This window comes from Cyphellophora attinorum, assembly GCF_001299255.1.
Source record: "Cyphellophora attinorum strain CBS 131958 chromosome Unknown Contig31, whole genome shotgun sequence".
NCBI classification, from domain to species: Eukaryota; Fungi; Ascomycota; class Eurotiomycetes; order Chaetothyriales; family Cyphellophoraceae; genus Cyphellophora; species Cyphellophora attinorum.
In genome coordinates, this window is record NW_017253259.1 from 24,086 (window position 1) to 46,331 (window position 22,246).

Below are 22,246 nucleotides of genomic sequence, written 5' to 3' on the forward strand. Positions count from 1 at the left end.
AACACGTTGGCAACGGCAAAAGTTCACTCCACCTTGATTTCACGTGTTGAGGTAGCGATGAGTTGAGGCAATATCCACGTTCTCCATCGTCTGCCTAGTTTCGTGCGTAGGGACGGCCAGCACGATTCTTAGACGTAAGCAATCCAGCAGTTCAGCCACTTCACCCTCGCTCCCATTCTTCGCTTTTGCAGGCTGCGAGGGTTTGCCTGCTGTATTTCCATCGTCCGAGGTACGACGTGGCAGTTCAGCAACTTCGTGGCCTGATGGGCTATGCATAAAGCTCTTCGGCCATGTCACGGTTCACAACGCTTCGCTCCTAACATTCAGACTGTCCGACATCTTCCGCTCTCAACCAGACAGGGCCACGCAACTCACTATTAGCCACATTCCCTCCGTGTAGGGACATCTTCCAGCCAGCAGCAGATTGTTCTCGTTGATCAACACTTCTTGAGCCAGCTCCTGCGCAGCAGCAGTCCGCACCATTCATCCGTATTGAAGCCGCTGCCTCACGACAGCACGACAGTCTCCGCAGCTTGCAACCAAGCCGCTATGCTGCTCATACAGTGTGCGGCACCGTCGCACCTGCGCGAGCCCTACTCATCACGCCATCCTTCAAGGATTGCAGTTATGTGTATTAAGAAGATGAGACGAGGTGGAATTTGAATGTCGTTGAGGTTGGAGATCATGGCTGTTCCATCCAGTCCCAGGGGCCAATCAGGAGCTTGCCGTACCTGAACCAAAAGCCAAGCCTACGAAGCCTGAGAAGCGGAACTATACAACTGAAGAGACACGATCATGCAACACTATGAGATCGAGATCTCGTTGACGGATGGCTAGTGAACAAGTCCTCCAGTTGTGGGACACTCCAGATCTTCCGTGGACGAGCAGGAACGTTCACGAGCCGAACACAGAAGATGAGGCTCCCCAAGAGCCATCCAACATCGAATGAAGAAAGTCTGAAATATGTATTCATGGTCTTCTTCAGACCTTACCCATCTTCATGTCGGACCCACCGTGCTGTCCAGACACCCCGTTCAAGCAACAGCATCCGTCACAGCCCCTCGACTCGCATCCTGCACCAACCTCGCATACTTGCCCAACGTGCCCCTCTCCACCCTCGGCCTCGGCCTATTCGCCTCCCAATGCTTTCTCCTCTGCTCCAGTTCGCTCTCTTCAACCTTCAAGTCCATTATCCTGTTCTCTGCATCAATAACGATCTCATCTCCATCCCTCACTAAAGCAATCGGCCCACCCTCCAGCGCTTCAGGCACCACATGCCCAATCAAGAACCCATGCGAACCGCCTGAGAATCGTCCATCCGTGATCAGCGCTACGTCCTTCCCCAATCCAGCGCCCATGATCAAGCTGGAAGGCTTAAGCATCTCCGGCATGCCTGGCCCGCCCTTGGGCCCCTCATATCGGATCACGACGACAGTCTTCTGCTGTTTCATTTTCTGGATCGTAGCCCCGTTATCAGCTTCCATGGCAGCGATGAATGCGGGCTCAGAATCAAAGACAGCTGCTTTGCCCGTGAAGCGTAGGCCTTCTTTGCCGGTGATCTTGCCGACGGCGCCACCAGGCGCGAGGCTGCCGCGGAGGACTTGAAGGTGGCCGGTCTCTTTTATTGGTTTGGAGGGCGGTAGGACGACTTTTTGGTCAGACGGAAAGTCTGGTGCCGTTGAGACGTTCTCCTTGAGTGTCTTGCCGGTAACAGTCATGTGCTCGCCCTTGACAAGGCCTTCAGCAATGAGGTATTTCAGCAGGGCTGGGATACCGCCAACGTTGTGCAGGTCCTGGAAGACGTATTTTCCCGAGGCTTCAGATCGCAGATGTATGGTGTTCGGTCGCTGACGGATTGGAAGTCGTCGATGGTGAGGGTGATGCCGCAGGCATCTGCCATGGCGATCAAGTGCAGGACGGCGTTGGTGCTGCCACCTGTAGCCATGACGACGGTCATTGCGTCCTCGAATGCGCCCCGGGTCATGATGTCCCGAGGCTTGAGGTCGAGCTTGAGGAGTTGGCGGATGGCTGCTCCCGCGGCCAGGCACTCGAGTTGTTTGGCCTTGCCGGCAGCGGGGGATGAGGAGGAGCCGGGCAGGGTCATGCCGAGGGTCTCGATCGCGGAGGCCATGGTATTGGCCGTGTACATTCCGCCGCAGGCGCCCTCGCCGGGACAGGCGTTCCGGATAACGTCGAACCGTTGCTCTTCGGTGAAGTCGCCGGAGAGGAACTGGCCGTAGGCTTGGAAGGCGCTGACGATGTCGATGTCGGCGTTGTTCTGGGTCCTGGCGCAGCCGGGAGCGATGCTGCCGCCGTAGACCATGATAGAAGGGCGATTGAGTCGACCGATGGCCATCATGACGCCCGGCATGTTCTTGTCGCAGCCGGGAATGCTGATGTTGGCATCGTACCACTGGCCTTCCATGACAGTCTCGATGCTGTCGGCGATGATCTCGCGTGATTGAAGGGAGTAGCGCATGCCGGTGGTGCCCATACTGATGCCGTCGCTGACACCGATGGTGTTGAACTGCATGGGTTGGAGACCGGCTTCGGCGACGCCGCGGCGAACGACGTTGGAGAGGTCCATTAGGTGCATGTTGCAGGGGTTGCCCGAGAACCAAACCGAGGAGATGCCGACTTGTGGCTTCTGGAGGTCTTCTTTTGTCATGCCGGTGCCGAAGAGCATGGCCTGGGAGGCACCTTGTGATTTGGGAGACGTTATGGTGGAGGAGATCTTGTTCAGGCCCATCAGGTCGGATGTCGTGTCTTTGGGAGTGGCTTGCCGGGTGGCCGGGGACGTTGCGAAGGTGCGTCTGGGGTAATGGTCAGCCATAGCCTTTCAGAATCAAGTTGCAGATGAATAACATGGTACGCACTTGTTGTAGACGCCCCGTGTGGTGCGTCTGACCGCGGTAGAGAACATGCTGCCGCTACGGAACGACAACGTAGCCGCCATATCTCAAGACGAAGGCCCAGCAGTAGGGCCCTCGAGCCAGTCTATTCACTCTCTCTTGCTCGATATTGCTGCTCGCACCTTTGCTGCAATGCTCGAAGGCCTCACAATGCGCCTCAAACCGCAGAAGTCGAGATCGAAAGTTTGAGGAAGTCCAGGACGCGATGTCCCCGCTCAAGCACTAGTTCTCACTCGCACCTGCTCGAATACCGTACCACAACACCTTGACTCACAACAGCAGCGTCGAATCTGGGGAAGTCACCGGTCAACTCAGCGCAATGTAATCGCCAGCATCGAGCAGTTCCATAAGAAATTTCCCCAAAACCGAACGCCCTCCGCATTTCGCGTTGGAGCTCACGGCTTTCTCTTACAACTCCACTCCCATTGATACTGCCCAATCAGGGTGCTGGTATTGGCAGCTACGAGTCCGGAGTCGTGCGCTGCTCCCCGGCAAGGCGGCTTGGAAAGGGGATGGACATGAATGAAATTCTGTGAAGCACGGCGTGTACAAGATCAGTGAGACAGTAAGGCTAGAGGCAGATCGCCTTGCATATGCACTGTTTGAGAATCGTGTTCTCAGGTCATTCATTCCTGTACATCACCCGTGTCGCTCCCCCAAGGCACAACCTTCAGGAGAAGATCGGTAGTGCCACCTGGGAGTACACAACAAAATAGTCTTACATAGCCTCCTCCTCGACCCACCGCAGACCGCCATCGATGTTAACCCCATCAGTGACCCAAGGCATCTGGCGAATCTCCTCCAACGGTTTCCGGCGAGTGTTGCGCTTCAACAAGCTATCAACACACTGAAAGCTCCTTGCAAGTCTTTCCCCTTCTCCGCATCCCAATCTCCATCCTCATCACCGTACCGCACCCAAGACCACTCGATGCGGGCAATCCGGTGAGGTGTCCGGGCTCGTAGGATGGCTGGGTCGCCCCTGGCTCCAGGAACAGGGTCGAAGGGCAGGCGGCCCTCCATGAGTGAGTACAACAGCACCCCAAGCGCCCACGCATCGGTCTGTCGTCCGTCGTAGGGCTGGCCCATCAGTATTTCGGGCGCCGCGTAGTCTTCGCTGCCGCAGCGAGTGGTGAGGAGTGGACTTTCCGGTGGTTCGGGTATTCGCCTTGACAAACCCAGGTCTGTCAGCGTAATCACTGCTCGATCGAGGGTTTGCCAGTCCGGAACGTCTTTGTGCACGTGAAGTGGTATGTTCAGGAGGACATCTATACAGGTTAGCATGTTCGTGGTTTGTAATACGCGAATGACCTACTCTCAAGCTTGATGTCTCGGTGAACGATGTACTTCTGATGAAGGTACCGCACGGCCGAGACTAGCTCTGCAAATATCCTCCGCACAAGGGGTGGTGTGAGAACCTCGAGCTTCGTGCTTGCGACTTCGAACAGATCGCCCCCAGGGCAGTAGTTCATGACAAGAAGAGCACGAAGAGTGCCGTCGGTGCCAAACGCCTTCAGGTGCACCAATGACGGGTGCTTGACCGCTTTCAACAGCTCCACTTCGCGCTTCAACGATGTTTCGACACGTTCCGCGTCTGCACCACCAGCAGGGCCATGCTCAACCACTTTAACTGCCACCAGCCGCCGTGATCTTGCTTTCACGCCAGCCAGATTGACGCTATCAGCTGTGTAGTCGATTGTATCTCGTCGCTCTGGCATTTTGCGCACCGCTAGCCATACTTTACTGAACGTCCCGGTGCCCAGTTCTTGGATTGCTTCATACGATCGCGGCTGATCAGAGTAGACACTGCTCGCAACGAAAACTTCCCTTTTCTGTCTTTTGGGCGACGGCTCCTCATCATGTGTCGCGTCATGCCTAATTGACGGTGGATGGTGAGGGACCGTCGGTGTGACCAGTCCTCGCGTCTCTCCTAGGTATTCCTCTCGATGCAGCGCAGTCTTGGGAGAGCTTACCTCGATCGGCGGCCCACTGCCAGACACCGATATGTTCTTGGTCTTTGGGAATGCTATGGCTTCCGGCACGTACTCACTAATGCTGCGGTTTCGCGCGTGATCGTCTCGGTCGTCTTCGTCGATCGATTGTCGAGATGTGTGCAAGCTGGGATAGCCTTTCCTACGGGGAGAGCTCGGAGAGGAGGACAGTGGTGGGAAGACTGACGGTGGCAGATCGGACCTGGAGGATATAGATGAACCTCTTGATCTTGTTCTTGCCACATGCTTCCACGACTCGAAAGCGCTCATGGTCGGCGACGGTAGCGGCGTTATGTCCAGCATGGCTGCTATCTGCGGCGAGCCGATGACGGACCCAGGCGAAAGCGAGCCTGCCGTTGAATGTAGTGCTGCTCGTATACTCGGTGCTCGACGAGGTAGACTGGCTTGCGAGGCGCTCGTTCGCAGAAGGTACTCGGAGCCCATGGACTGATCAGATCCCTGCCGACGTACGGCGCCAACATCTGTTCGGATGTGCAGTCCATTCAGCAGGGTAGCTGCATCTCTCGAGGACGTCGTGGAGGAAGCTGTATTCTCGCGCCGACTGGAATGACTCCAGTGTTGGGCCTCTTCGCTCTTGCCATTCTGATTGTTGCCGCCGATGTTGATCGGCGACGAGGCCATGGCCAACTTGTCGAGCGGATTGACGTAGTCCGGCTGTGGAGGCGGCGTGAGAAGGACATGTCCACCGAAATCGTAGTCATCCTGAACGGAGCAGCCATGCAGCTTCTGCTGGTCCGCAATTCGTTCGGAGGAAGGTGGAGACATATGTCTGAGGCTCGAAGGATGATTGTTCACCTGCAGATCTCGAAGCTGGCCTGGTCGTTGTGAGTCGGGCATGACGGGCCTTAGGGGCTGCTCGTGCTCGAGGAGCCGGACACGACAACGCGAGGGGCAAGGCCCAGACGAGGCCTCAATAGCGACAGCATGCACGGGTTCGTCGTGGGCTTTTGCCGCAGAAAGCGATAACGATGTCTATGGTGGCACAACAGAACAAGGAAAATCCGGACGCTGTGTTGTAGTACAAATGCGAGGTTATCGTCACGTTGTGTTCATGCATCGTCAATATCAACGCCGCGTTCTTCGGGGCTCGGGGCGACGAATCGCAAGGCCAATCATGTGTGCTTGCTCGAGGACGTGCCGAAACCTTGCCGGACTTGATGTCACTAGACAAGCTGTTCCTGCATTTCATGTGGAGGCACACTATCCTCACTACCAAGTATGGGCCTCTGTCTTGGAAAGTCCGCGAGGACAATGTGCTATTCAACTCGCTATCAAGTTACTAAAGTCCCAACTTTTGATTCCCTGGTGTGATATAACACGATGCAGCCAGGGTTGTCTCCTTCCGTTGTAACACACCCTACCTATGCTGTCACCGCTGTGGCGAGTTCAAATGCGGCCACGAACATGTTGCTAGATTGTCAAACCTATCTCCTCCAGGCGTGCGAAAGCTTTTGCGACGATTGATTCTAGATTCGAGTCAGCATAGAAGGTCCGGTGAAAGCGGAGAAACTGTTTCTTACCAGCAGCAGCCGCCTCAGCTGGGTTCATCTCATCGACGACGTCGAAGGTGTCCGTATGCAGCGGTTTAAGCACCCTCGCGGTTGAGCCCATGTGAGCACTGCTTCTCGTTAAATCGTGTGACCTCCTCCGGTCATCAAAACTGACCTGTGCATGTCTACAACATTGATCTTAAATAAGTACCGCCCTGGTAATGCGATCGCTAATCCAGGGAAGCTTGCGTACGCAAATGCTGAGCTCTCCTGACCTTGAACATCAGGCAGGCTACGAATGGACGCAACCGGCTGGCCCAACAGCAATTCTGGGTGAGGCGGAGCCAGGCTCGTTGACCCATCTGCACTCATGAGTGATACAAATGCCCAAACACCACCAAAGCTCTGATTCTGACGACTTAGGGCGTTGGGTGCAGCGGCCTTACTCTTGGTCGACCTGAGCAGTACAACGAGCGGCCAACGTAATTGCGACCCGGCGGCGATATGTGCCGGCGGGTCGGACGCGAGCTCCATCTCCACCTGAGGCGGCTCTTCAGAAGGTTGCTTCTCTATTGCACTGCCGGTCTGTTCGGTTTCGATGTTGCTCTCACTCGGTAGTGCGCTGGTCTCTGGCGGCGGAGATGGGTCTTGGCGTTCTATGGGCTGATCAGCTGTTGTCGCTGCCGGGCCTGTCACAGTCGGGTCTGTAATAGACAATTCTGATCGTTGAATCGATACTGTATCAAACAGCTCTGGAGTCTGAGTTGATACCGTATCAGATAAATCTGGATTTTGAGTCGGGACCGTATCGGACAATTCTGGACTTTGAGTCTGGTCGGTCTTCGTTGACTCCTCCGACATACGGGAAGCTGGCTCATTGAGGGCAATCCCACTGATGCTGGGCAAACTTCTCGGCGATACGATCACAAGAGCTCTGCTCTTAAAACTTGTTGCATGTCTAGGCCAGCTATTGCTTGGACTAAGCACCGGCGCAGAGAGACCTTAGCTTCGAAGAGGTAGGCGATCTTGGAGCCGTTGGTCTGTTGCTGTACAGTTGGTTGATTCGACTTTATCCGTAGTGAACCGTTTGCACGAATCGCTTTGTATCAATGTAACCTTAGCTTCAGGGTCTGGTGCATTCTTAAAACTGAGTGAGGCAGTCTCGACCTTGATATATCCAGGGCTTGCGAAGGGGGCCAGTACATGGCTTTCAACCGGTGAATCATAGATGGCTTTCCACGTCGCTGACAACAACATCAACACGAGTGTCTTCATCTTGTTCCCCCAAGCCAGCGGTACTCAAAGTCAAACACATCTCGTGTTTACCAAAAATTTCAAATCTCGAACAGTGGACGATCAATTCCTCGATATCACCGAATTTGAAACGGTGGTCCCCAAAACGCATATGCTGGCGTTGAATGGACAGTACTTGCTGGGATCCTTGGAAAATGTGGCGTCGAGAAGACGAAAGTGATCGCGAACGTGTTCAAGCATACTAAAAGATCGCTTGAGTAACGCGAGATCTGGCATGCGCGATCAGATCCGAACGTGATCGATGTATCTTCGCCTTGGTGTACTAAACAACGAATGGGGACGAATGGGGACGAATGCGGTACCGCCTTTGTGGATCAAGATACTTTACAAATAGTTGGAATATCCCGAGAGTAGGGCATGCAGTTAGAGACGTCGTATGTCATCCCTTGCCGTCTTGTGGCGCAGTCTGCTCATGTAGACCCTTTCTTGGGCCTTCGAGAGTGATGAAACGAAATTGATCCGGCTTTAATAGACGTCATATCAACAGTACAAGTGTGTGGTCCGAATAGCGTACCGGGTACTGTAGATGTCGGAGGGTCCGAATGTGGTAATGTCGATCATCTCTAGGCAGCCTTGCTCAAATCAGAAGCGGCAGCTGTCAACCCTGTCAGATCGACCCGCAGGGGAAAGCCTCATCTTGAAGGCAGGTTCCTTGACCTGCAACAGGCGTTGAAACGCGGGTGTTCGTAGACACACTCAAAAGCTTGCGGACCAGTTTCCGGATGCGTACATTTGCACTTGACCACCACATTATCATATCCAATAAGCATCACGATGTTGGCATAGGAGCAGACGCCGCTGCTTTTGTTAAAACGGCAGCGTAGGTCATGCAGCGTGCGGGATCGGCGTTTGAGGCGTTCGTTCGCTTGTGTGTCGATCTATCCTAGTCGAGTCGAGCATCGTGGTCAGCGCGTGCTGGAGGCGTGTGTACAGAACATGGCAACTAGGTCGCAGCGTGGCTGATGCTGGCGATCTTTGCGCTTAGGAGAGAAATTGCTACCAAGGCTTGTCGTTACTACTGTTCATTCTGGCCTTTACTATTCCAGGTGAAACAACAAGAAGGAACGCCTCGCGTAGGTGGGGCGGTTGCCTTCCTGGACCCTTTAGACCTCGCCTCACTTTGAATTTATCCTCCCTAGCACTATCTTTGATTTCCAAAACTTCTTGAGCCATACTACACTCCGCCCACGTGTTTTGTAGAGTGCGAGGGGGTCCAGTGTCCCAGGGCTGAAGCAGCTCTCAACAATGGACGCTATCTCCATCTGTCCAGGGAACAACGCGGTCATAGCCAACTGAGTCGAGCACTTCAAGCCCCCGCATCCGAATCTGCAAGACTGCATCTGCGAATAGTACCGGCGGAAATGGCGGATGTCAGAAGCAGCTTGACGCTTTTGGCAGGCACGAAGCTCGCGGCTAGCAAAGTCTCTGGCCTGTCCTACTGGGTCTCTACCGTGCCCTGGAACAGGACTTCAGCATAGCAATGTCTGTTCAGAGAATCGCGCTTCTGAGACTCGACAGAACCAAGGCGGCATCTTCCTGACAAGCAACTGCTCTACTTGGAGATTTCCGCGGTCCCAGGCATAGTCCATTCTGTCACTTTACCGAGTCCGAAAGCGGACTTCTGTCACGGCGCGGGAACGATCTCGGACAGTGCTCACACGACGCCTGAGAGCACGGACATCATACCCGCTGGTTTTGTTAAGATCGGACAAGGCTGATCCCTCGTTTCATCAGGTGAGAAAAGTACACAGCAGTTCAGGCGGAGAGTTTAGATGCAGGGGGTTGTCAATTGGCGCTTTGGCCACTGCAGACTGACGCATGCTCCTGAGCAGAGTCAACCAACGTCAATGACTGTGTATACTCAAATCAACGTCGCAGGTGGACCACAATGCGCAAATGGAGGTTGGTTCATACAAAGGTCTCAGCAACGAAGCCCATCATAATCATGGTGCAGTAGTGATGCAATGGAACACTCACATGCCCATCGCTCTCTCAGGCACGCCGCGGACAGAGCGTACAGAAATTACAAATCTCGGGATCCTGGATATGAACCGTCCGCTTGGCATTCGAAGCCCTTGTCCTTAGTCCAGCGGCTCAAAAGAACCCTGCTGCCCGTCTCGGTATGCCTGCATGCGAGCTCCTTCACTCATCTGGCAACGTCGATGCTGTCAGGTTGCGTGGCTCCAGCATAGTCAGGCCGTTTCGACTTCGAACAATAATGCATTCAAACAAAATTGCACCTTCCCTAGTCGTCCAGAATATGCAGCTAAATACCTACATGTTCAACGCCCCAACCCCTCTCCGAATGCTAATCGACGCTATAAGGACTCCTGAGGCACTCGACATCCCAGGGCTCGTCTCCTTTGCCATCGTTCTTGGATTGTTGCAATATTCGCCCAAACTCTTCTGCATTCACTCTGTTTCGTCTACTTCCCGGACCCGAGCTTCCTGGATGTGTAAGGTAGTCTATAACCATGCCTGAGGTAGAACGTTTGCTGGACGTCTGTTGTGGAGGGGTCTGCTTGGATGTTACAAATGACGCTCCATCGTCGTTGTCGTCTTGTTCGTGGATGTCATCACCGTCATCGTCCGGTCTCGGGTCCCGCTCACCTCCGCGGCGGACCTCTCCTTGAGCTTCTGGCTTTGTTGGCGTGTTCTCATCCTCCACCTGCTGGGCTGGTGCTGCCTTTGTAGGCGAGTCATCCATAGGCGTTGCGTCGTGGTATTCGTTCGGACTGTCCTCCGCGTTCTCCCTTTTGTGGTCGTTCGTTGGAGCTAGTGGAGGAGAATGGTGCTGGATCTCAGGTGGCGGCTCGATTCGGCTGTGGCCCCGGTCAGGACTACTGCTTCGAGTATTGATCCGCGTCGCTATCGGTGTGGCATTGAGGTCTTCGTCCTGCTCGTCTACATCGAGTCTGTCTTCCGCTTTTCGAGGCGGCGTGTGCGGCTCCTGCCGTGCAGGGACAGTGTTGGGATACATATCAATGCCCACACCTGGCGCAGAGTCGGACGTGGATTCATTTAAGGGTCGGCCACGTGGTCTTGACTCTTGATGAGCCTTGATGTCTGATGCGATTTCCGAAGCAGCATTTGTGGACGCTGCAGGTGGTGAATCAGAGTCTTCATGCTGGGCATCTTGCTCAAGCTGCGGACCAGTTAGCCCTGGCCAGCGATGAGGTGCGAACAGATCTCATTTCGTACTCACAGGCTTCTCGGATGACGGCGCTTCTCTGGGCTGAGTAGTAGTCTGGGCCTCATCGTCTTTGGCAAAATCCCTATTCGCGCCACCATCGCCTTCGCTCGTCAGAGGCGGCCCTTGGCTGGCTATGCGAACAGGCTTGATTGGTAGGTCCAGTTTGGTTTTCGTCCCGCTCTTTGGCGAGTCGTTGGACTCAGGTGACTTTGGGGACTTCGCTGAAGTGGCCGAACCGTTATCCGTTGTATTGACATTAGCTTTGGCGTCTGCTTCAACCTTCTTGGTGTGCTTCTGCTTTGATGCCGTTGCTTTATCGACAAAGACTACCATCCACACACCAGGTCTGTCGTCAGAGCCAAGCATGGGCGTGGCAGATATCCAGCAAGCTCTGCCCAGTTCGCCATCTTCATGCTTGTAACCAGTGGCAATCTTCGTGCCATCGTGGTTCTTGGTTGCCTCTGGGCTGAAGGATATTTTCGCAGAGACAGGCACCCCAGCAAGAAAGCTTTCCTTCAATCCTGCCAAGGTCCGAGGCGGCCCGGCTACATGTGACATAAACCGAGTCTGAACATGTTTGACGTATTTCTGTATTTTCCTTGAGACAAATATGATTCTCATCGACGGAGCAGGGCGAATCAGCATGAACGTGTCGTACACGCCAGGTAGACCGCCCGTCAGCTTTCCTGGAGGACCTTCTTGCGCCAGCTTCCAAGCATCCGCTGACGTCTGGGTCTGCGTATCGTCGTCTTCGTCTTCAGTTTCCGAAGATGAGTCGGAAACAAAGAGTCGACGTAGGGCTTTGGGCCTGTCGACGCTGGCTATACTGTCATCGTCCCTTGCGATCGAGCTGGAGCGACTATGTGTTTGCACCACTGCAGACTCTTCGAGATCAAACATTTCGCTCAATTCACGCAGCTTACTGAGCTGCTCCTCCTTACATCGATCATTTTCGTTGGTACGACCTCTGCCCCGAGGCTGCCGACTTTCGAGGTACTTTGCGAAAAAGTCCAGACCTCTCCCGTTCTCAACCAAGCCCGATATGTCCACCTGAGCTCCGATGTGGTATTTTACCTTGCCCTTGTCATCGTGCAGTGGTGCGATCATGAGCAGATTGACGAATGGTCGTCCGTCTCTTCTGTAATTTAGCAAGGCCTCGCACGTTAATTCCCCTTTCTGGATCGCCTCTTTCAGTCGCCGTGGAGACTCTCGCAAAGTCTTCGGGCCTTGCAAAAATCGGCAGTTGTGGCCAATGACATCGTCACTACCATACCCAGTGTATCGATAAAACTCTTCGGAAGCATAGATAATGGGGTTGTCTGGCTGGTTGGGGTCTGTGAGACAGAAGACCTCTGACAGTCCGCCCACCAGGTTTTGCATAACAGCACTCTGCTTGCCAGTAATTTCATTCGTCAGACACTCCGATACTACTTTGATCAGACTGTAGGTGACGAACATCGGCAAAGCTGTGCCGACTAGGGCATTGAACGCGGTGTTCGAGGCATCTTCGAACGCTTCGTCTAACTTGGCGGCAGATCTTGGAGATGTTTTCTTTGATACTTCCCCCTGACTGAGCACGGCCCCAGCAGCTACGGCGTTGGCATACTCGATGGCAGCGATAGCTTTCCGGGTCTCAAGGTATCCCAGGATCAGCGGTTGATACTCTGGCTTGTATTTGTTGAGAAACGCTGTAAAACGTGCGATCGACTGTGGATCATGCAGTATCGAGTTTAGATGACCCGCCGAGAACAGAAGCTCTGTGGTCGTTTCTAGAGACTCTCGCTTTGGCTTAGGAGCTGGCGGGCGCAAATCGAAGTCTTCGCCCTCGTTGTCGTCAGACACCTCAGGCTCGTCCTTCGGTGCCATGGGTTGCTTGGGTGGCTTCTCTCTGGTTTCTGTTCCCGAACTTTGTTGCTTGGCCGGCGGCGGTGATGCTTCGGCGACGTCTTTCGTGGTTTGAGTCGGCTGCTGATCTTTGGTCTTCTGTGGTTGCTTCGGTTCACTGTCTTCGTGCTTGCGCGTTGGCTTGCCTTTACGTTCCGGTCGAGCCTTTTCCGTTTGCGACAGCTGATCTTTGCCAGGAGCTCTGACAAGTTTCGGTCCAGGCTTTGATTCAGGTTTTGGGGCTGCCGGCGGTGCTTGGCCGAATCGACCTGATGCCACTGCCTCTTTTGGCGGTCTTTGTCGTTCGCGCAATTTTCGTGACCGACCAGATCGAAGTCGTAGGCTCTGCTTCAGTCTCTCGAAATCCATCACTGACTTAAGCGTGACTCAGGAAGCAGGCAGTATAGAACACCGGAAGATGAGCACGGGGGCCATAGCTCCATGTACGCCAATGAAGATTTAACAGAGACGAAGACTGACTGTGCATGTACTTTCCTGAGTAGCTATGGTGGAGTGAACAAGTGTCTATACTGATATCGAGGCACATCATCAAGTAGTCTCGAATCGTCATAGAGCATGATGTAGGTAGCCAGCATGGATTGGTTCATAGGAGCGGGGCAATACAAGGTTAGCATCAAGCAGGGCTGGTTCTGGCGAGACCAAGGATTGGGAAGCGGAAAAGGGCTTGATAGCATCTGCTGCGCCGCGAGTGGCGGTGCGCCTTTGTGGGTGGTAGAGTCGATGCTAATGACAGATGCTGGCAGTGGAAATGGACGATGATTTTGCGTGTTGCTGAGAGTTCGGAATTGTGGATTCTCATCACAGATCCGAGTCGATCTTCCCGATCCCTAGAGCATTTCGAACAGCAAAACTTGGAAAGCCCAGCCTGGATGCAAAGCGAGTGAAATGCATTGCTTTTTATTATTACTACTCAGGCTCATCATTCATGCAACTATGCTACAGCTACGCCTCGAGTCGATACTGGGCAGCTTCACGCAACCTTAGAATTCAAGGACCCTTCTTATGCGACATGAAGAGGCTGCCGCCTCAGACCATCACCAATATGTGTAATTGCCAGGTCTATTGCACCCTTCTGATCGGCCGTCGTATGCTCAGACCGCAGACATGCCTTCAGCGGTATGACCAGCTGCAGAGCAGCAACGACGTTGATTTCCTGGAACGTCCTTCCAGGCCACTTGCCAGATGCTGCAGAATTGAACGTGCCTCTGTTCGAAACATCACCAATTGCATAAGCTGTCATTCCAATCAATGCTGATGCCGCGCTTCGAATATGAAGCTTGTAGCTCTCGATCTGCAAACTGTCCGCCAGTTTCGTCGCTTCTGTGGCAGCAGGGCTGGTCGCATTCATCTGAGACAGCTCAATCAACGCCTCATAAAGCTTCAGCCTCCCGATATGAAATCTGATCCAGTACAGGTATACCCATGGCGAAAAGAACCAACACTGCGCGAGTGTCGGATATATTGCCCATGTCGTGCCCTTGGCTGGTGATTGAATTGGCATGCTGTCCCAATAGTCTTCGTGTTTGCTCCAGTCCACCATTTCCTTGTCGACAGATTCACCATAGCTAATGAACTCGTTGGCCTGCTTAATGAAGGCTTCGTCGTCGTCAGACTGCCGTCGAGCGAACAGAAAGGCGTTGATCTTCTCTATAAGTCGTGCGACCTTATGGAAAAAGGCTGTTGCCGTGTTGGCAGTCTTCGACGGAGTGAATTCGTGCTCTTCCTTCCAGACGTCCATCTCCATCTCATCAAATTCGCGGCTTGTGACAGAGTTGAGTATGAAAAGTCGCATCTGTATGGCTGCCTTGAATACTCGATACATCTTCTCGCCTTGAGGCGTTCTCAATTGAGATGATCCTCTCATCTTCATCAATTGCATGGCACCTCGAACGTGCGAAATATGCGATTGCCATTCCTCCTCCAGAGTCCGCGTCTGACCTATACGCCTATGGTTGAGGATGGACTGGACCGCCTCATACGTACTCAACAGCCAGACAGCTAAGAAGGTGTCATCATCGTAGGCTTTCGTTGGGTCCCTCAATCGCTTCGAGGCCATGACCAGGGCTTCCCCGTATTCATGTCCGGTCTGTAGTCTCACATCAGTGCCGCTGTACTGGTCAGCAAGCGACATTCTCGAGACAGCCAGCGCAGCTTTCGATGCAGCAGAGTCGGATCCAAAGTCTTCCATCATGCTTGGCAAGAAGTCAAGCACTGGGAAGTCGTAGCGCTTCTGTCCTTGGTAGCAAAACAAGTTGACAAAGAAGCATATTGACTGGTGATCCACGTTATACTTTGGTGCTGAATGCAACTGATCTGGCGAGTCCTTCTCACGTTTCACCTTCTCATGCTCCGCGTCGTCTGGCGTGCGCCTTTCCACACTATACTGTGACGAAAGGATGGGCACCCGCTGGGGCGCACTAGTGGCGATGGGATAGCCATACTGTGGAGGACTGATTTGAGTTGCATCGTATGTCGTAGGCCCTACTGCCGTCGTCGGTGGCAGTGGTCTGAGATTCAGTTCGATCTGAAATGGATAGCCTGGGCACACTTTCCGAGCCTGTGCGCACCGGCGGCAGCCTGGGCGGGTTTCATCGCACTGCACAGATGTGAGCAAGTCATCGTCGGGAGAAAGAAGCAGAACCTGACCTTGATCTTCCTTTTCCTACATAGGGAACATCCCGTACTGGACCTGCCGACGTTCGGCATGTGTCATCGATGGATCGATGGAGGGGTAATCCTTTTCGCGGCGCCGTGATCAGGTCGGATGCTGCCTCGTCGGCCGCGACGAGGTCAATCTCATATCCAAAGGACAACGGTATCGTTTTCGATTACGAGCAACAGATCTGCGCCAGAGACTCAAGCTCCCGAAAGTGTGATGCTTTTTTATTTTGTACCTGATCTTCCGTGTCGATCTTACGTTGGCAAAAGTACAAGCTTAAAGTCAGAAGAGGGGTTGGCCTGCCTGAATATAAGGCAGTGACCGTGTTCAGTCTCGGTGCTTGACTCTCGATTGCGAGCGCAGGCCTATCATTAACAATTCACAAGCAGTCAGGATCTGCGTTGAGATGCTGTTCTCGTCCGATGGTAGCTGAAAGAGTGTGCTTCGCCTTTTTGAACCCCGGCTTTAACCACCACTAGGGGTAATGGGGCATCCCCGATTAGGGAGGACGAGACCTGAAAAAGACCCGTGACGCCACACTGCCGAGGCATCCTGCACGACCGTTGGGACTTGAGACGCACGGACGCATCTCCAAATGTTGGCGAGACATAGGTTGCATTGGTGCATCGCACAAGTGATGTTCTTTGCATCGTAGCGAGACCTTTCCGGGCGCTTGTCGGTGCTGGCCGGATCAGTTGCGGCGATACTCCTCGGAAATGGGCTCCATGCCCCATAGTCTGGACCTGACATGTTCCTCGTGGACTCCGTGGGATCTACTCTGTGCTTGTGCACTTACGAGCGGCCCAAGAGTGCCAGTAGTGCCCTCAGAAACACGCCGATCGATTGTCAAACATGTGTATAGAGACTAAAAGCACTCCTATCTTTCCAAATGAGCAGGTCCGACTACTCGATCTGCCCAAGCGACGGACGATTTCGATCTGCTCAAGCGAAAGCGCTCGTATTTTCAGCTGATTTGTACGATGTTTTTATACGATGTTCCACCGAACATATACCAACCAGGTTCGCCGGAGAGCTCTTGCTGAAATTCTCACTTCGTTGCCATCCACCAGGAACCAGAGCAGAACGGATAGTCTGTCTGCCCGATCTCACAGAGCGCTGACAGTTCAAGCACACCTGTATCTGTGACGCCGCCGTGGTCCAGGACCTTGTCGAAAGCGGGACTCTGGGATGCCGGAGCTGAACAGGCGCTGGTGGACGGACAACTGGTCTTGAAGCTTCAGATCGCTCATCAGCATCACTATCGCTGTACGAGTCGCAATAAGTGATATTTAGGGTGCCTAATGGAGCCTCGATTCTAGCCAGTAGCGCATATATATCGGTGTTCGAAGCCAATGTGAATAGTCTCCCTGCTGGTCAGCATTAATGACGATGCTGTCGAGTATACTCTGCAGGTTGCTGAGGCTTGATCATAGCCTTGCCGAGGCGGCCTTCGCCTACGTGTTGACCACTACAGACGCATCATACACAAATGCCATCCTCGCATTCTGAATTAGCAATTCCGTCGATATAGACGGACTGCTATGACGAGCTCTCGTCCGGTAGACGATTCACATGTGGCACAGTCTGTCAGTCTCCGGCGAAGTTCTTACTCGAAGGACTTCCTGGGTGCAGTTCGCACGGCTCGTGTAGCAGTCTTGTCTGAATCGCAGAAGCGGCAACAAGTCTTACCTGTAGTACTGTGGCATACGAGGAGTATTCTGAAACAATGGCGTTAGTATAGCATTAAGGGTTGTTAGATCTGCTGGACTGTGGACACTTGACATAGTGGCTGTGTAGGCTTTCTTGAGAGAGAGAGAGAGAGAGAGAGAGAGTACTGGACTCAGTGAATGTAATGAAGGAAGTAGCTATCACTGCGTTCATGCTAAAGAATCCGCTGAACCTCTACGCACGTGACGAGGCTACGAGGCAGCCTTCTGACCTCGAATGTAACCACCTGCGAAGTATAGGTGCATTCTAAGATCGTCCATGGACCGGCGGAAACTGCAGAGGGACAACAGCGAGTCTCTAGCCATGTCGAGATAGCCTCCGAACTTGAGCGCGCGACCAAATATGGCTTCGAGGTTGATCCTAGTGATCGGAGACCTCTTCATCCCAGATCGTGCACCAGTGAGCGCCGCACACCTACTATGGCGACAAGGTTCTGACGAGTACAGGATATCCCGGCAAAGGTGCGCCCGAGCTTCTACAATGCGATAGCCTAAATTGACCAGCAGATCAGTTCCGGAAACTCCTGACGCCAGGCAAGATAGGCCAGATCATCTGTCTAGGCAACATCACAGACCGAGAAACATACGATTTCCTCCGCCAAACAGCGCCAGATCTGCACATCGTCAAGGGAGACTTCGACACCGAAGCGACGAATCTTGCGCTCTCGAAAGTTGTTCAACATGGCGGGCTAAGACTGGGCTTCACACACGGCCACACGATAATACCGCAAGGCGATGCAGAGAGCTTGCTGATTGCAGCACGGCAGATGGATGTCGACGTGCTGCTCTGGGGTGGAACACATAAGTTCGAGGCATATGAGCTTGAGGGAAAGTTCTTCGTGAATCCCGGGTCGGCGACGGGGGCATTTAGTACTTCGTGGCAGGCGATTGAGGAAGAGCCTACACCGAGCTTTTGCTTGATGGATGTAAGTCCGAGAGATGAGTGGTGCTTTACGACGAGCTGACTATCGCAGGTGCAAGGTGATAACTTGATATTATATGTCTATCAGCTACGGACAGACGAGCACGGGAATGAGAATGTGGCAGTAGAGAAAGTCTCGTTCCGGAAACCGATGCCGGAGACAACAGCAGAATGAACGCAATGACTGTGGAGGACGACTAAAGCCACGCTGGTATCGAACCAGTCAGATGCATTGACAGCATAGGGTCGGGCTGTGCATCAGATATTGATGAGCCGGGAACGACGTGCGAACCCCTCCTGACATGCCCACTAATTTGAGATCTTGTCGGGAAGCCATCACAAGTTGGAGCGTGTTATTGGTATCATGAACCGAAGACGCTTAGCGTCGGCAGCCAGGCAAAGCTGAATACATGCAGGACCATCAGTCGGTCCACCCCGTCTGTTGGCTGGGCTCTGATGTCAGGGACTACTAGCAGCCACAGTGTGGAGAAAAAGATTCCCTTGTTGGCACAATGTTCTCGCTTATCTATCTCATCTCATCTTGTTGAAGCAGAAAGTGTTCTCGGCGACAGGTACGATGGTCTCCTGACCAGGGCCACTGCTGTATGCAGTCGAGCGTCTGGTCCGATGCTTTTGGTAACAACGATGCCCGAGGGCTGGCCACCCATCCTCTCAGCATTTCTCGTGGTCGGTTGTACATGACCATAAGCAGGGACTAGGCTTACAGCATCTCGTCTGCGAGAGCCTGAGCCCTCTTGGCCAGCTCTGATCTCCTATTGCGTTCTTGTTCAAAGTCCTGTCAAGTAAGTCAGCAACATAGGCATATACAATCCAAGGAATTTCACCTTGTAGATCTCATTGATGCTCTTGTTCGTCTCCTTGGAAAGGGCTTTGATAGCATGCTCAAGCTCCGTGATGTTAGACTCTTCGTCTTGTCGAAATTGCATGTTCTGGAAATGCACTGCGTTTGCCTGGGCGAGTACGCTAGAGAGCTCTGGGCGGACATGCTTGCTGTTGATGTGTATGTTCTCGAGTCCGAAGATCTTGACAGCCAGAATTATCATCTTCTGCTGGACATCGTTCCATTCGGCCAAATGGTCGCAGAGCTCATCGTTCTTGACTTGAACGAAGTCCTCGAATGCCCGTGCACGATCTCGGATAAGCACCTCTTGCTCCCTGTACTTCTTCTGCTTGTCGTCCGAGTCCACCTTATCAGCCTTCACACGAACCTTGACTTTCTCGTCGAACAGATTGATGGTGACCTTGGACTCTACGTTCGCCAACAACTGAAGCTTCTCGCTGAATTGAGCCTGGAGAGCGTCAACAGCATCCCTCTGGCGAGTCTCGGTCTCCTTGAGGGTATTCTCGGTCTGCTGTAGGATGTTGTCGCGGTGTTCATCGAGCTGGGCTAAGAAAGATTAGTAAAAGTTCGGGTTGCCCAGCTCCGATACGCACCAGTAAGGCGTTGAGCCAGACCAGGTTTCGTAGGTTCCAGGCGGGACTTCCTTGAGTTCACGAATTTGCTAGAGTCCCGTGCTCGCGGTGTAGGCGCAGAGCGACTGATGGGCGTCTTTGTCATGCTCGTTCTTGGTGCATGACGATGGTTTGGGTCGCTGACTCGAGCCTTTGGCTTCTCTCGCGGCCGAGCTTGAGGCAGTGGCTGCATTTGCATCATGCTGGCCGAGGGAGCGCTCTGTAGGAGGATAAAGAAAGTGCATAAAGAAATGCCGTAGTCATCGAAATGTTGACCGAACAATTGTGGCCCGTGGAAATCGATATGGGACGATTGCCGCGACTGCCTCTTCCGACTACGACTCCCTCGCACACTCACACCACCACTACTGACATGGCCTGAATCCCAGCTCGACGACTACACTTACTTTTCCACATTCCCCCTGCTTCGATACAAAAGTGTACAAATGCAGCACGCGCTCTCTCGCTATCGTACCTTACTTACACCTCAAGACCCTGTAGTTGACCTCACTTGCTAATCCTAGATTCCAACGAGCACATCTTCGGTCGGCATACTAGGCACCTATTGCCAGTTTTCTGGTCCGTCCATAAGAGCGACCTGAGTCGGCGACTGTGCGAAAGACTGGGGGACGTGTACGGTTCCCTCATGCCTAGACCACCGTCTTCAAAGCAGAAGTCCTACAGGGGCGTCCAGGCACGAGCCTCAATCTCAGACATCGGACATTACCAGCCACAAAGCCCTGCATCATCCCGGAAGATAAACCCTTTCTCCCTGTGGCTGTTCGATCCTCGAGACCCAAAATGTGTGAAACAGGGATCGCACGACTGGGATCATGCCCTCATACGTATGCCAAGCCCCGACCTTTCAGCACTTCTCACTGGTCAGCGCCACACTTGCTGTCGATCAGCTTCAGGGTTTGAGACGTCAAACCTGCTTCTGGTCATGTGGGAGGCCCACTTCTATTGACTACTGGCCAAGAATCAACGACTTAGTGGTCAGGGCTGACGAGGCCGTGTCGCTTTAGACGAAGATGGCACCTGCTCGGCGGCCTCTAGCGATAAGGGTATGACGTACCGTGGCTTTATGTGTCGTGCTACACCAGATAGCAAGGCACGAGGCAGGTTCGAGGACGTCTGAATATGTGACTATATAGAACAACGCCCCGAGCCGCCCACTCCAAAGTCTTTTCATATCCCAAAAAGCACAAACAACCAACTCGAAACAAGACTTCCTTCAAGCAGTCCATCATCCGTCCAAACCATCGACACAATCCCATAACCCACATCCACCACCAATTCCATCAAAATGCTCGGAACAAGACGCAGCCCACGCACCACCAGACACACCACCACAACCACCAAGCCCAGCCTCATGTCTCGCTTGACTGGTGGTCGTAGCCGCAAGACACACACCGTGTCTACAACCTCTGGCCCACGCACGACGCACAGCCGCCGAGCAGCTCCTGTCCACCACCAACGTCGCAAGACATCGATTGGCGACAAGGTTGCCGGTGCTCTGAAGAAAGTTCAGGGCAGCCTCACACACAACCCAGCCAAGAAAGCTGCCGGTACCCGTAGAATGCACGGCACAGACGGCCGCGGCAGTCGCCGGGTCTACTAGGCAACGCCTGATGCGAAGGTGCAAGGAGCGGCCATCGATGCCACAGAAGGAGTCATTCAACCATAAGTTGATGGATTGGACAGGCAAGAAGTTGGACGCCGCCAAAGTTGCGGTAGGACATGTCGATGATCGGACGCAGTGGCATTGATGGCCGAGTGCGCTTCATATGATATGAGTGACGACCGATACCATTTGTTGCAATAGTCAGTGTAAAATAATCTGCATTATCGAAACCTCTCATCCTTTCCTGCGCACTTCGTACAGAAACACTGAGTCATGGCGATCTGAGTCGCGCCATTCGTAGTGAACCTCTTCGACTGTGAAAGTGCGTAACATATCGCGAATGAAGCGCGTATCAGCTTTCCTACGCTTCTTGAAGCAGAAGTAGCAGACTGTGTTGGGACCGATCAGGTCTTTGAGCGTCTGTAGTAGAAGGGGGAAGGCAGGCTCGAAGTACACACAATCAGCGGCAAGTATAACGTCTGCGTGACCGGATGTGGTGGGAAAGCTGGGAGCAGGCTTGCTACCCCAATCATATACCTGTGCAGTGACCCTGTGCTCGAGACTGTTGAGCCCGATGTTCTTCTGCATCAGCGCTAGCATTGGTAGCTGATCGGTGAGGAGCAACTTCGTATCCAGCTTGCAGCCAGCCGCAACCGCAAGACCGGACAGACCGCCACCAGCACCAATCTCGATGATGTGCTTGCCTACCAGTGATTTGTGATAGGTGAGCATGTATTGAGCAAGAGTCATCCCAGCTGGCCACAGCTGCCCACCACAGCCTTCGCTCAGGTCTTCATGCAGCTTCAAAGAGGGAGACAGCAGACCGTTGAAGGACAAATCGGTCTGACCTGCCGCTTTGATCTCTCGTGGAGGAACCACAAAATCCGCAACCCCGAAAATATCGTTCTCTGGCGACGGTGAGCGCGATTGCGCCGATGCAGTTGCCATTACAGATGGTTTGCGAGAATCGACGACCATGAAATAATCCTGTTTGGCAGAGAATGTCACTGTAGCACGC

The 22,246-nt window shown here is 53.4% G+C and overlaps 9 protein-coding genes across 9 annotated transcripts; 2 read left to right on the forward strand and 7 right to left on the reverse strand.

Annotated features, from left to right (window-relative positions):
• Positions 1-1,034: 1,034 nt before the first annotated feature.
• On the reverse strand, positions 1,035-2,956 carry AB675_2892 (Dihydroxy-acid dehydratase; the record flags this gene model as incomplete). The annotated part of the gene is made up of 3 exons (XM_018142899.1): positions 1,035-1,793; positions 1,853-2,813; positions 2,877-2,956. The coding sequence occupies 3 exons, from the start codon at positions 2,954-2,956 to the stop codon at positions 1,035-1,037; spliced, it is 1,800 nt and encodes a 599-aa protein (XP_017996358.1).
• Positions 2,957-3,740: 784 nt separating this feature from the next.
• AB675_2893 (Serine/threonine-protein kinase PRR1) lies at positions 3,741-5,758 on the reverse strand (the record flags this gene model as incomplete). The annotated part of the gene is made up of 2 exons (XM_018142900.1): positions 3,741-4,177; positions 4,225-5,758. The coding sequence occupies 2 exons, from the start codon at positions 5,756-5,758 to the stop codon at positions 3,741-3,743; spliced, it is 1,971 nt and encodes a 656-aa protein (XP_017996453.1).
• A 573-nt stretch (positions 5,759-6,331) lies between these two features.
• On the reverse strand, positions 6,332-7,272 carry AB675_2894 (uncharacterized protein; the record flags this gene model as incomplete). Its single annotated transcript, XM_018142901.1, has 3 exons — positions 6,332-6,387; positions 6,442-6,539; positions 6,587-7,272. 3 exons carry the CDS (start codon positions 7,270-7,272, stop codon positions 6,332-6,334), a joined length of 840 nt encoding a protein of 279 aa, XP_017996387.1.
• Positions 7,273-10,033: 2,761 nt separating this feature from the next.
• On the reverse strand, positions 10,034-13,171 carry AB675_2895 (Phototropin-2; the record flags this gene model as incomplete). The annotated part of the gene is made up of 2 exons (XM_018142902.1): positions 10,034-10,870; positions 10,931-13,171. 2 exons carry the CDS (start codon positions 13,169-13,171, stop codon positions 10,034-10,036), a joined length of 3,078 nt encoding a protein of 1,025 aa, XP_017996342.1.
• Positions 13,172-13,823: 652 nt separating this feature from the next.
• AB675_2896 (uncharacterized protein) lies at positions 13,824-15,415 on the reverse strand (the record flags this gene model as incomplete). The annotated part of the gene is made up of 2 exons (XM_018142903.1): positions 13,824-15,304; positions 15,391-15,415. 2 exons carry the CDS (start codon positions 15,413-15,415, stop codon positions 13,824-13,826), a joined length of 1,506 nt encoding a protein of 501 aa, XP_017996421.1.
• Positions 15,416-17,552: 2,137 nt separating this feature from the next.
• Positions 17,553-18,306, forward strand: AB675_2897 (Vacuolar protein sorting-associated protein 29; the record flags this gene model as incomplete). Its single annotated transcript, XM_018142904.1, has 4 exons — positions 17,553-17,609; positions 17,657-17,671; positions 17,722-18,135; positions 18,184-18,306. 4 exons carry the CDS (start codon positions 17,553-17,555, stop codon positions 18,304-18,306), a joined length of 609 nt encoding a protein of 202 aa, XP_017996367.1.
• A 546-nt stretch (positions 18,307-18,852) lies between these two features.
• Positions 18,853-19,710, reverse strand: AB675_2898 (uncharacterized protein; the record flags this gene model as incomplete). Its single annotated transcript, XM_018142905.1, has 3 exons — positions 18,853-18,927; positions 18,977-19,539; positions 19,587-19,710. 3 exons carry the CDS (start codon positions 19,708-19,710, stop codon positions 18,853-18,855), a joined length of 762 nt encoding a protein of 253 aa, XP_017996413.1.
• A 1,200-nt stretch (positions 19,711-20,910) lies between these two features.
• AB675_2899 (uncharacterized protein) lies at positions 20,911-21,225 on the forward strand (the record flags this gene model as incomplete). The annotated part of the gene is made up of 1 exon (XM_018142906.1): positions 20,911-21,225. One exon carries the CDS (start codon positions 20,911-20,913, stop codon positions 21,223-21,225), a length of 315 nt encoding a protein of 104 aa, XP_017996422.1.
• Positions 21,226-21,462: 237 nt separating this feature from the next.
• AB675_2900 (uncharacterized protein) lies at positions 21,463-22,176 on the reverse strand (the record flags this gene model as incomplete). Its single annotated transcript, XM_018142909.1, has 1 exon — positions 21,463-22,176. One exon carries the CDS (start codon positions 22,174-22,176, stop codon positions 21,463-21,465), a length of 714 nt encoding a protein of 237 aa, XP_017996378.1.
• Positions 22,177-22,246: the final 70 nt, after the last annotated feature.